The 13,251-nt window shown below is 38.8% G+C and overlaps 1 protein-coding gene across 1 annotated transcript in view; it reads left to right on the top strand.

The window, feature by feature from the left end:
- Usp20-33 (Ubiquitin specific protease 20/33) overlaps nucleotides 1–6,756 on the top strand; it is a 28,608-nt gene extending 21,852 nt beyond the window's left edge. Inside the window, exons 18-21 of the mRNA XM_089710823.1 lie at nucleotides 1,408–1,551; nucleotides 2,989–3,115; nucleotides 3,331–3,459; nucleotides 4,606–6,756. Coding sequence (XP_089566949.1) covers nucleotides 1,408–1,551; nucleotides 2,989–3,115; nucleotides 3,331–3,459; nucleotides 4,606–5,145 — 940 coding nt within the window. The 3' untranslated portion in view covers nucleotides 5,146–6,756. The remainder of the gene's footprint in view (nucleotides 1–1,407; nucleotides 1,552–2,988; nucleotides 3,116–3,330; nucleotides 3,460–4,605) is intronic.
- The last annotated feature ends 6,495 nt before the right edge of the window (nucleotides 6,757–13,251 follow it).

The raw sequence follows: 13,251 nt of genomic DNA, 5'->3' as shown, positions 1-13,251 counted from the left end.
AAGACGACCACGACCAAAATTCCAATCTTGCCGAAATTTGTTCAAAATCAATATTAAAATCTCCCGTCATTCTGGTACTTACTCGGAAAAAAAATTCGAGGTCAATTAATAAAAAAAATAGGGTTTTTTGCGATTTTCGCCGAGACGGTAAGTTTATCATACAATCACCTGAACCAAAATTGTAGATCATCTAATTATCTCTAAAAAAAGGTTAAATACATTTTTTTCTAGGACCCACTGTTTCTATGAAAAACTTGTTTGTTTATCCATTGATCTCAAAAAAAAATTTCCAAACACCAATACGACAGGAAATTCTTTAATTTCATTTTTAATTGTGATTTTAACAATTTTATTTAAGTGCGACTGGATGAAAATTTTGTTCGTGGTCGCCGTTGTCGTTGTTAGGGTGACCGAATCCTTAGGCAAAACATCATACGCTTATGTCAATTTGTATCGATAGCGTATTCTATTCCTTGGCGTTTTGACGTTCGTCTCGGCGCTCTGATCTATAAAAAGCTTTAAAAGGCGAAATAATTCAGCTGTGCGGGTTCGAATACCGCAGTGTGATCGAATTTTTATCTATTGCACGCCTCATAAGCGAAGCGTTGAGGTGGGTACTACTGTCACTTCGCGCAAAACATCTGATTTTTCAAACTTAAAATGTCTTTATGTATCATACATTGCACTTGTAAGATAATACATACACACACATATTAAGAAAAAACACTATTTTTAACGTTCATGATATTTTTGATGTCATTTTTGTTATTTAAACTAGTTAAAAAACAGTTTAAAAAAGTTCTGTCTTGGACGTCCGTGTGTCTGTATGTGCGGATCCTTTTTCTTGTTAACACGATAGTGACCGAAATACTTTACTAATCGAGTCTTTTTTTTTCTCTTACGCTTGAGTATGCTCAGGAATAGAACCCTTTCATTTTTCAGGGTCTGATTCGATGTGGTTTAATTGTTATTAAATAAACAAAAATAATAATTAATAAATATTTATTAAAAAAAAATTATGAGGCGTGCACTTTTGGATTTTCCAAATTATTTAAAATTTTCCTGGTAAAGTACGATTAAAACTTACTGGCGGCTCGGAAGTTAGGTGCAGGTGCGAGTGCGCACAGGTCCCTTAACGTCCCGCTAATACCTAAAATTGTTTTCTGCGTATCGGATCGTACGATGTTCCGAGTCGCCATTATGTTTGAATCGTACTATATTGATATATTGTTATTATCTACTATATAAAAATAAGTCGGATTCTCCTTCCTGACGCTATAACTCCAGAATGCACGAACCGATTTCCACGGTTTTGCATTCTTTGGAAAGGTCTCGGGCTCCGTGAGGTTTATAGCAAAGAAAAGGTTCGCCCGGTTTGTTAGTTACTGATGTATTGTTGTCGTGCAGGTTCAACACGTGGGCGGAGCCGGGGCCGATAGACAACAGCGACTTCGTGTGCTCGCACGGCGGCGTGCGGGCGGAGCGCGCGGCGCACCTGCACGCGCTCGCCGCGCGCCTGCCGCAGCCGCTGTGGGAGTTCCTGCACCGCCAGTGAGTGTATATAGATAGACACTTCGTGTGCTCGCACGGCGGCGTGCGGGCGGAGCGCGCGGCGCACCTGCACGCGCTCGCCGCGCGCCTGCCGCAGCCGCTGTGGGAGTTCCTGCACCGCCAGTGAGTGTATATAGATAGACACTTCGTGTGCTCGCACGGCGGCGTGCGGGCGGAGCGCGCGGCGCACCTGCACGCGCTCGCCGCGCGCCTGCCGCAGCCGCTGTGGGAGTTCCTGCACCGCCAGTGAGTGTATATAGATAGACACTTCGTGTGCTCGCACGGCGGCGTGCGGGCGGAGCGCGCGGCGCACCTGCACGCGCTCGCCGCGCGCCTGCCGCAGCCGCTGTGGGAGTTCCTGCACCGCCAGTGAGTGTATATAGATAGACACTTCGTGTGCTCGCACGGCGGCGTGCGGGCGGAGCGCGCGGCGCACCTGCACGCGCTCGCCGCGCGCCTGCCGCAGCCGCTGTGGGAGTTCCTGCACCGCCAGTGAGTGTATATAGATAGACACTTCGTGTGCTCGCACGGCGGCGTGCGGGCGGAGCGCGCGGCGCACCTGCACGCGCTCGCCGCGCGCCTGCCGCAGCCGCTGTGGGAGTTCCTGCACCGCCAGTGAGTGTATATAGATATATAGATAGTGTTTTTTGACGTGACAACTGCACCACATACTGCGCCTCCAGCGCCACCCACCGCCCACGCACTCTGTGCGCTCCACTACCGGCACACAACGTGCCTTCCTACACTATCCACTCCCACGCGCAAACAGCGCAGTCCATTACAACAGCCCCACCCCCTCAAGACCCGCCTACGACGGCGCGCTCTATCGCGCCGTCCGTCGCCTCTACCTGCATCCTCCCTACCCAGACGGTACACAACGTACCCAGCCACTCCCACGCCCACTCCCACGCGCAGTTGGCACCTCCTACCACACCCATCGGTTTTGTGTCGCTCCCGGGTTCCCTGTCCTTCCCCGGCTTAAGCACAACCTTAAGCCGGGCTCGTAAAACCAAACACAGGTCGATGGAGTCTTCGCAAAATGCGAAAAGTTTCAAAGTCGGGCACAGTCTCCCATACTGTGCCCCAAATACATAAACAGGACGAATCGTCCTCACAATGACCCGCCCGAATTCACAGGCGGTGCCAGATACCTGTTGAAGAGGACGAATCGTCCTAACATTCCCCACACGGCCTCCTAACGGAGGCCGTGTGTGCGAAGATCCTTGCTGCTGTGATAACATCTTATAATTCGATAAAGCCGGCTGCACGCACGAAAAAACATGACTCATCTCTGACTCATCTGAGGCGTTCCGTGTAAGGCTTGAAGTGCGAGTGAGAGCGCGGAACGAGCGACAAAGAAGCACAATCGGACGTTGTCACGTTCAACTGTCGTCAGTAAACCGACTTTACAGACAACCAATTTTTTTTTTTCCACAGTTTCGGCGGTGGCCCTGCGGTGTCCCACGCCCACGAGTGCGGTACGTGCGTGCGCGCACAACACAAATTGCGTGCTAGAAGAGAGACGGAACTAACCGCGTTTGCCGAATTGCACGCTAGCTTCCAGGTAATATAGCTGAATAATCACTATTATAGTATAAAACAATGTCGTTTTCTGCAAAGTGATTTCTGTGTGTCTGTTTGACTACTTGTGACTCGTGTACTCGACACACACACAATCTTGTTCAAAATATTGTGTAATACAATTAATTTTCGGTTTTGAATAAACATCAAAATATTCGTGTTTCAATATGTTAATGTTGTTTTTGTTTGCACCAACAGGAGCAAGACCATCCGCAGTCGATATACGCGATCAGCATGGCGTGGTTCCGTCAGTGGCAGGCGTTCGTGCGAAACAAGGCTCGCCGCCCGCCGCCGCCCGTCGACAACGCGCCCATACTGCACCAGCAGGTACATACACACACACACTCACACACGTCTAACGTGTTACACGTCACACATGTCTAACATGTTACATGTTACACGTCTACCATGTTACACGTCACACGTCTAACATGTTACACGTCACACACGTCTAACATGTCACATGTTACACGTCTACCATATTACACGTCACACACGTCTACTTGTTACACGTCACACGTCTACCATGTTACACGTCACACACGTCTAACGTGTTACAACTTACACGTCATACGTCTACCATATTACACGTCACACACGTCTACCATGTTACACGTCACACACGTTTAACATGTCATGTCACACGTCTACCATGTTACACGTCTACCATGTTACACGTCACACACGTCTAACGTGTTACAACTTACACGTCATACGTCTACCATATTACACATCACACACGTCTACCAAGTTACGTTACACGTCACACACGTCTAACATACAATGTTACACGTCACACATCTACCATGTTACACATCACACACGTCTAACGTGTTACAATTTACACGTCATACGTATACCATATTACACGTCACACACGTCTACCATGTTACACGTCACACACGTCTAACATATTACACGTCACATGTCACACACGTCTAACATGTTACACGTCGCACACCTCAAATGTCACACGTCACACACGACTATCATGTTACACGTCACACACGTAATTCACTACACGCCCTGCATTCGTTCGTGCGCAACAACGAATGCCGCGGCCCGTCGATAACGCGCTCGTACTGCAATAGCGCACACTAGTGTAGTCTACACACGCGTCATTTATGAGATGACAAACGTTACGTCACATGCCATTTGTCAAGTCACGAAAAACATACCATGTTACGCGAAACACGCCGTACAACACGTCATACGTCGCAAACAATGTTAAAAGCTCAAAATATCAAAATCTTAATCTCGTGTCACAATGTTTGTCCTCAATGGACTCCTAAACCACTTAACCGATTATAATAAAATTCGCACACCATGTGCAGTTCGATCCAACTTGAGAGATAGGATAGTTTAGGATAGTTTACATGTAGGTACCACGGGCGAAGCCGGGGCGGACCACTAGTATACACATATATGCATCTATTTAACCATATGAAAACTTACACTTACCATCTCTTACAGGAGATTGACGGCACGATAAAGTGCACGCTGAAACCGGGCTCCGACCACGCGCAACTCAGCGAGGAACTGTGGCGGTTCTTCATCGACATATACGGCGGCGGGCCAGAAGTGCGGCTTAAATCACCGCTCGAGTCTCTGCCAGACAACGAACGGACGAGGAAACTGTCCAGAAAGTACTCAGAATCCGACAGAGAGGAGTACTGCACGAAATCCAACTCCGAAATGAACATTCGTGACTCCCTGCACAGTGAATTGCAAAAGAACCAATCGTTGCAAAACATCAGCAGACGGTACAAAGTTCGCACGGACTCGGACGACGAAGTCAACTACCGACACTCGTTCCTATACAAGAAACATGAACCGAACGGCAATTACGACTCCGACGAAGACATGGCCCTTAATACGATACGATTAGAAAACGGTATAGACAGTTCCGATCACGACGCGCACGATATCGTGTGTAAAACGGACTCTGAACTACCGGCCAATAAGAAGAGACCGGGCAAAGTGAGGAAATACAAGCGGCGGACGGTTAAATGATTCCTTCTCGCGTTACAGTTCGTGCATAGACTGAGGAAGAGCGGACATTCCTAGTGGTTAATGGTGCATTTATAGTGTTCTGTGCGACTGGTGGTTCTAGTGTAATGGCCATTCTGAACATTGGGCAGTGTTGGCCCAACAAATGATCGTCGATGTTTCCCATTCAAACTCAAACATTTATTTATTCAATTAGACTTCTTCTAGAAACACTTTTGAATCGCCATTACATATTTTTTACATTTACCACCATTACGGCGATTATAAATAAAAAAAGACGGGTTGCAATCCGGGAGTGCCGGCAGAAGTGAAAACTTGATTATTAACGTTGAGCATGTTTGATATCCATCCGTCTTACGCTTTTTCGATCAGGTCACGTGTCCTGACGCGAGTTTAAGATTTTATACCCATTACAGAAAAAGTGCTCAACGCCGCTAAAGAAGTTTTCACTTCAACAATGAAGAGTGAAGACCAATCATAGACTAGGACTACACTATCGTGATGGCCTCTACTCGCCCAACGCTGCCCATTGTGAAGAGGGCCCATAATGTGTGTATAAGGTGGTGAGAGACTAAAGTGAAAATCTAATCTAATGTAGGTAGGTAGGGGTATGCTGTTATTGTGTATTCGCAAAATATATTCGGCTTGAATATATGAGAGTAAGACTTTTAAAAATGTTTGTTGTGAAAGTAGATAGCGATCTGTGGCCAGAATAAATTGTAAGCCTGTGTAAGTTGGATAAGACATTTTTATGGTTTCATTTTATTTTTTACAGAAAAGCATGAATAACGGCATGATTTGAAAAGTTTAAGTTGATTTTTTCATTGCGACCGCGAAACCTAGGTTAGGATAGAAGTTTTGTATTATATTCCTAAAATTCTTTAAATTTCTGGCTTTATCTGCTATTTATTTCATTTACTATATAAAACCATGATTTTCTTTAATTCTAAAGTTCTGGGATACTGCATTTGTTTTTTAGTCTTATTGACCTTTGACCCTACTAGGAATTAGTTCAATTATTTGATTAACATTTACAACAATATTTTATACTGTCTCAACAATTTTTAAAAATATATGTCTGTTTTAAAGACGTCTACATTTTTATCATAAACAATTATTACTATTTAATTTCAAATGCAATACATTAAAATAAAACGTATTGGGTTTTCATGTGTAAAATAATATTATACAAACGGTAAATAATTACTGTCTTTTTGAATCATTTGATATCATCATAATATTGTAATAAAAATATATTTTCCAAGGAGCAACCACCAGTCGCGCTCCAAAATCAGTAAGCCTTCTACAATAAGGTTTCTAGTATTTTAGTACAATTTTAGTTCAAATTGATATAGAAATGAAATTAGATACCTAAAAAATGTTCATATAATCGAACCTGTATATTTTACGGATAATGTGTAAATGTATAAAAGTTTATAATGTATGCTGTACAATACAATGTACGCGTAAATGTAAATTTTGTGTTTATATAAACTCCTTGCATTTCTTTATCACCAATGTACCGTGGGTTAGGTATTTATTTTGTTATTCCTGGTTTTAATTCTATGTGTTATTTGTTAATGGATTGATCAGCAATAAAATATATTTCAACTATGCTATTTTTTATTTCGTAGCTCGTAAGATTTAATAATCATTATGTTGCCTACAAACTACTGAGGCAGTTTTATGTACTCTTATTTCCAGACAGTTTACGCCGTGAATTGAACTGACTGGCAAATTCATATTATGCAGCCATTTATTATTTTTAATTTCAAATTATGATCATGCGATCATACAAAAACAGTTGAATAGAAAATTGAAATTAAAAAGAGTCGAACAGTTGAAAAGAAAAAACAATATAAATTAAGTCTTGCAATAGAATTCTACTATAACGGGCAATTCTTCCTGATTCCTGGTTAAAGAATTAAAAAAATGGCTAAGTTGTACCTACCCTAAGCTAAAAAACTGAATATGTATAAGACTTATTTATTATGAAACATTCAAAGGCATAAGTATATTATTTACAGTAAAACCAACAAGAATGAAATGAAAACACTTTATTGCATATTTTAAAAGACAGAAGAGAAAAGAAATAAAAAAAATCGAATTTAAGATGCACTGTCGACGTTATGGAGCGGCATCAGGCATGTCTTCCAGGTTTAGAAAAAAAAATTAAACAGAAACGGGAACAACGGTATATAATGTGTTTGGTGAATTATACTTTTTATTTTGTGCCGTAGCATATTCCATAGTGCGACTGTTGCCCTGGCGGGCAGTGCTGCGGATCAAAACTAGCCATCGAAAACTCAATTGCTAGTACGATAAGAACAAAAGCTGACAATATCCACTTCATTGTGACTTTCTTGAATTAACTTGATACTGAACAACCTTAACCAGCTATTTATACAATTCACAATAATACAGTTATTTGCAAAATTAGAGTTTACAAGTTTCAATTTGTTATTCTATTAAATTAGTATTAAATTGAACAATAAAATGCGATAGGTCTAAAGGTTATTATAATTTAAAAATGTCACGATTTTAAACGGTTTCTAAGTGCTACATTTTATTGATTGTTACATTTTTAAATATAAATAGCGATTTCATGCATTCCATAATCCATGCTAGGTAGTTTATACCTATAAAACATCAGAGCCTTATTTTTTAAGTCTAACTCACTCTAAAAAAAATATTATGTTTATAAATTATTGCCTATTATTTAAAAAAAATATATGTAGGTATACCATTAACCATTCTGAAAACTTTATAAAGATGTACTAAGGGACACCCCTTTCTATTTAAAGAATTATTGTTAAAGGGAATTAAAAATGGTTATTCTTAAGGCTGCAGTCTAGCAAAATTGCGTTTTCAACAAGTTATTTGACAATTTTTTCCCGGCTAATGAAATGATAAACTGAATTTTTTTTTCTTGTTTATCAATTAGTGTTATACACGCAATGCGCGTGAATTTTTTCACATTTATAAAGTTACTTTATGTTACCTTAATCAGGCCTTCAAGATAAGTCTCTTTCCCCCAAAGACATTTCGAGCTAAGTTTGTGCACTCACTACGTTGCAACCGATTACAATTTACACAATCTGATCAGCGCATTATTATCCTTATATAGTCGTTATTAAAAACTGCTGAATACAATTGCCGAAAAACTTATGATTTTCTTAATTAGAACGTTATAAATTCATTAAATTTCCCATTTTTTGCCTTACAAAATCTATTGATAAATACTGCTAAAAGTTATTTTTTCCATTAATTTATTCGAGTTGGTTGAAGACCAATGAGTATTAATCCTTTAAAAATTTTTTTTTTGAATTTTGATAATTCTTTAAATATTAAAAAAATATTTAAAATAATTAGGAAAAATCCTAGCGAATTTCTTTAGTCGCGCTCCTTGGGTCGGAGCGTTCTGACGTGTGCTCTACGCTCGATTTTCCTTCATACCGAAGTGAAAGTTGCTCTACTTCATTAAATTTAATATTTTTGTTAATTGATTATTTTTATCTTAGTTTTGTGCAAATATTCGTATTTTTGAACATTTGATTTCGATATGGAAAATAAACGAAAAAAATACGCGTGTAACTACTACAGGGTGGGCCAAAAGAAATCACCCTATTGGAAGATGCTCTCATTTTTGCAAATGACCGCCAATGTCAAATCTGTTTTGACATTTGTGTACTAGACAGATGTAGAATACAAGTGAAAAAGCCATGGAGCGATACAGTCCCCAAGAACGCGGAATAATCGTGTCTATTTTTTTTGCGTAACAATTCGTCGCCGATTCCCCGGCCGTCCGACACCGACTGCGCAAACACTGCGCCGTTTGGCCACCAACCTTGAAGAGTATGGGACCACACGAGACGTTGCCAAGAGTGGCCGGCCCCGGAGCGCCCGTTCTGCCGAGAATATCGCCGCTGTTGCCGAGGATGTCGAGCTGTCGCCGGAAACATGCTACGGGCACGGTGCACGCTATAGGGCCATGTTGACTGAGTTTTTTTTCTGCCGCAATTGGACGAATTAGGACTGGAGAATATGTGGTTCCAACAGGACGGAGCAACGGCACACACTGCGCGAGCCACAACCGATATTCTGAGGGCGGCTTTCCCGGGTCGCCTCATCTCTCGTTTTGCCGATTTGCACTGGTCCGAAAGATCGCCCGATTTAACCGTTCCAGACTTTTTTTTTGTGGGGTTTTTTGAAGTCCCGTGTTTACATGAAGAAGGCTGAGACCTTGGAAGCCCTCATGGACAACATTAGACACGAGTGCGAGAATTTGTCGCCCGAAGTTCTCGCTGAAGTGATGAGAAATGCCATAAAACGAGCCCGTATGGCAATCAATTGTTACGGCGCCCATTTGGCCGATATCATCTTCTTGACTTAACCAATAAAATTTTAAAGGTTCAAATAAACATAATCAAAAAACAGAATCGAAGTTTTTCATTTAGAAAAAAAATGAGAGCCAAACAACATCGGATGACTTCTTTTGGTCCACCTTGTAGAAAAAAATTATCTTCGAACATAAAGTTAATGAAACCAAATAGATTGCAAAGGTGATTGGCAACAATTTCTTTATTTTACGGGGTGTCAGTAAAGGGATGTATATTTCTTTAAAACTAAAGTAAGCTCATAAATTTTCTTATAATATAATTTTTTTGAAGTTCCAAAAATGTTTATTTTTCGTTTGAGAAATACGAAATATAATATAAACTTGTATTGAGAACTTGAACTTCCCAAGTTCATCCGGGGAAATCCCCATACGGGGAAAATGATTTGTTTACTCCAAAATTGATCCGAGGTGTTTTAATTTTTTCTTCTAGTCATTTTCAACGTAGCGGCATGTTGTTTGATTATTAATTTTGTAACTTAAATACAGGATGTTGGTTTTATATTCTGATCTTACAGACGCGCTGACAAATTTAGTCCGCCATTTCTAGTTTAGTCTACCAACTCTAAGTACCAATATTAAAACGAATGGATTATCATCACATCATCAAAACTCAGATGTAATGGAAGATCACAATAACATAGAAAATTCAGTGGGTGTTTTTCAGAACTAAACAAACAGAAGTAACAGAGACGCGAAGAATAAAAAAAGAGGACGAAAACGATAATTCGTTGATGCTTTCCCTTTTCGACGTATTGTTAGGGTACATCACCAATCTGCAAAAAACAAAACTGATGATTCCCAATTGCTGATTAAAAATGAAAAACAAATAATCGACAACAGTGGTGAAAATTTGCTGATCACAATGAAACATCCTTCAGTGGTAGCAGATTTACTCATTTCAAATGTATCGGTGAACAGCGTAAAGGAGAGGAGGACAGGAAAACATTATGAATGTGGATGGTGGATTGTATACAGGGTGTAATCGATAAGTATGTGCAGCCTGCAGGCAATTATGACGTTATTATTGCAGGTATCAAAAAACTTAAAACTGATATCGAAATTACTTTACCTAATGAGCAAAATGACAATAATAACTTTTTAAAAGTATAACGAGAAATATCTAAAAAATTTACTTTATACACTCCCATATCAAAAAGGGAAAATGGGACTAGTAGAAGTTAAATGTCTAATTCCGGCAAAAGACATGAATGCGGAAGATGCGGTTAAAAAAAAAATAATATTTGAAATACAATGCAAAAAATAACACTTTTGTCATGGATAAGAATCATGACTATTTTTTCTAAATTCAGGGACAACTAAACGTTGCAGAAGCAGAAGTCTGCTTATTTGCTGTTTGGACTGGAGTGAATAATTCGTTAAAAATAGAATATATAAAAAAGTATGTAAGTTTAGGCAAAATAAAATGATGGACCATTATCAAGATTTTACATAAATTGCCTACTGTCAGAATTGATTGATTCGAGACTTCAGCATTCGATGCCCATCAAGGACCCATCCTATATCATTCAAGCGATTGAAAAAAAAGAGATAAATCCAGTGCAACCGATAAAGCATCAGAATGCTAGCAAAAGATTTATTAGGTTTATCAATATAAATCTATATATTACACATAATATAATAAATCTATAGAAGACGCGAAGACTGACATCCGCGCGGACGGAGTCGCGGGCGGAAGCTAGTCAGAAATAATTATCTTTTGTTTTCATTTGCGTATTTTTCTATTTGATAATTTTTTAACACAAACATTACATTTTTTTTATTATATACAAAATTTGTTTATCCGTTTTATTAGTTAAACTGAACAACTTTCACTAAGAAACTTAGGTCGAAAAAAATGTATAGAGTTATGCATTTTGTATGGAAAGCTTATTTTTTTTATATTTCGTCCAAATTTCTTTGTAAAAGTTGATCAGTTATATAAACATGAAGTTGAAGATATCAATAGAAAGTATTCGCAAATTTTGTGTACTGATAAAAAAAAATCACCCGGTGTAATTTTCACGAAAATTGTTTCAAATTGTCATTTTTGGTACTTATTACGAATATTAAATTATGCATACGAATGATTTAATTTTTAAAAATTAAGTGGAGCAACTTTCCCTTAGTACATTTTGTATTATTTACATATAGGATGACAGGATGCATTTGTTTGCACTACTAGACCAAGCCCTTAACTATATGACGTATAATGCGAAAAATTGAAGTCCCGTGTCCCCTAGTGGGGTATAGGCACGGTATAGGGCAGATGCATTATTCATCTGTTTCACTGATCGATTTTGGTAAGTGAAACCGTGACATTTTTACATAATAATAACGATAGAGCATTTAACCAAATAATAACCATTAAATCTATCGCATTTTCTTGTTCAATTTAATACTAATATCTTTACATATAATAAAATCGTAGGAAAATCAAAACTTGTACATTGTAAGTACAATATATTTTGTTTAAAAGAATACTTGAAGCGTGATCTACAATCAATATCGATAATCGAAGCCAAAGTTATGGTTTTTAGAATGTTTGTATGTATGTATATCCGGGCTAAACAAAGAGAACTGCATGGAATTATGTACTTTAAATTTGATACAGAGATTGCTTGAGACCTTAGGAAGGTCATAGGATAGATTTTATTCCAGAAATCTGAGGGGAACGGGCACTCTGCGGGTTTTTATTCGGCTTGCGGGTTTACGCGGGAGAAACCGCTGGTGGAAAGCTAATAGGAAAGTAATACAATAACAAATTGAAACTTGTTAACGATTCACAACGATACAGTTATTTGCAAAATAAAAGAATTTTGCAAATAACTGTATCGTTGCAAATCGTATAAATAGCTGGTTAAGGTTAGTATCGCTTTAATTCAAGAAACCCAGTCACAATGCAGTGGATTTTGTCTGTTTTTGTTATTATCGTACTAGCAATTGAGTTTTCGAAGGCTAGTTTTGATCCGCAGTATTGTCCCGCAGGGCCAGATGAGCCCTATGGAGTGTGCTAAGAGACAAACTAAACTATGTAACGTATACTTCACAAAAAACATAATGTTAACATTGTTCCTGTTTATGCATATTGTTTTTGCTAAACCCATTGAAGACATGCTGCTGTGTAACACCTGTGCGTCTTAAATTTATTTTTTTATTTATTTTCTCTTCTGTCTCATAAAATATACAATAAAGTGTTTTCATTTCATTTTACATGTATTGGTTTATATTTCAATAAGATTTCATTATAAATTTTTTGTATCAATGCAAAAAATTCTTTAGCATGATCAAAAAGATACCTAGTTTCTTACCTACCTACCTAAATTTACCTACCTAAATTTCTTATATGTATATTGCAAGAAAAAAGTAGTTATCATGGAACACGGAATTTTTTAATTATTGGTTTAACTGTATTTTAACCGCATCCCTTCAAAGGTATTTTAATCGATAAGTCTTTTGGGTAAACGCTTTTTTCAATAACAAAAGTTGGTAAAATAATTAGAGCCAGGTGCTATTTCATATACTTACCCAGATATTACAACGAGTAGGCCTAATTATTATTGAGTTTCGTACTGATTCTAGCCAACAGGTGGCAGTTAAATAAAAAAAATCGGTTCCGAAGACGTAAACGATAACACAAATAGTTTTGAATTTCATGACATATCTCCAAAGATTGGAATTATTGGATTTTCTCTTTTATAAGCTTACTAGGT

This window comes from Colias philodice, chromosome 25, assembly GCF_061535455.1.
Source record: "Colias philodice isolate Cphi_HAF_F1 chromosome 25, ilColPhil1 Martin Lab GWU primary, whole genome shotgun sequence".
Classification (NCBI taxonomy): domain Eukaryota; kingdom Metazoa; phylum Arthropoda; class Insecta; order Lepidoptera; family Pieridae; genus Colias; species Colias philodice.
This window is presented reverse-complemented; position numbering and strand designations above follow the sequence as displayed.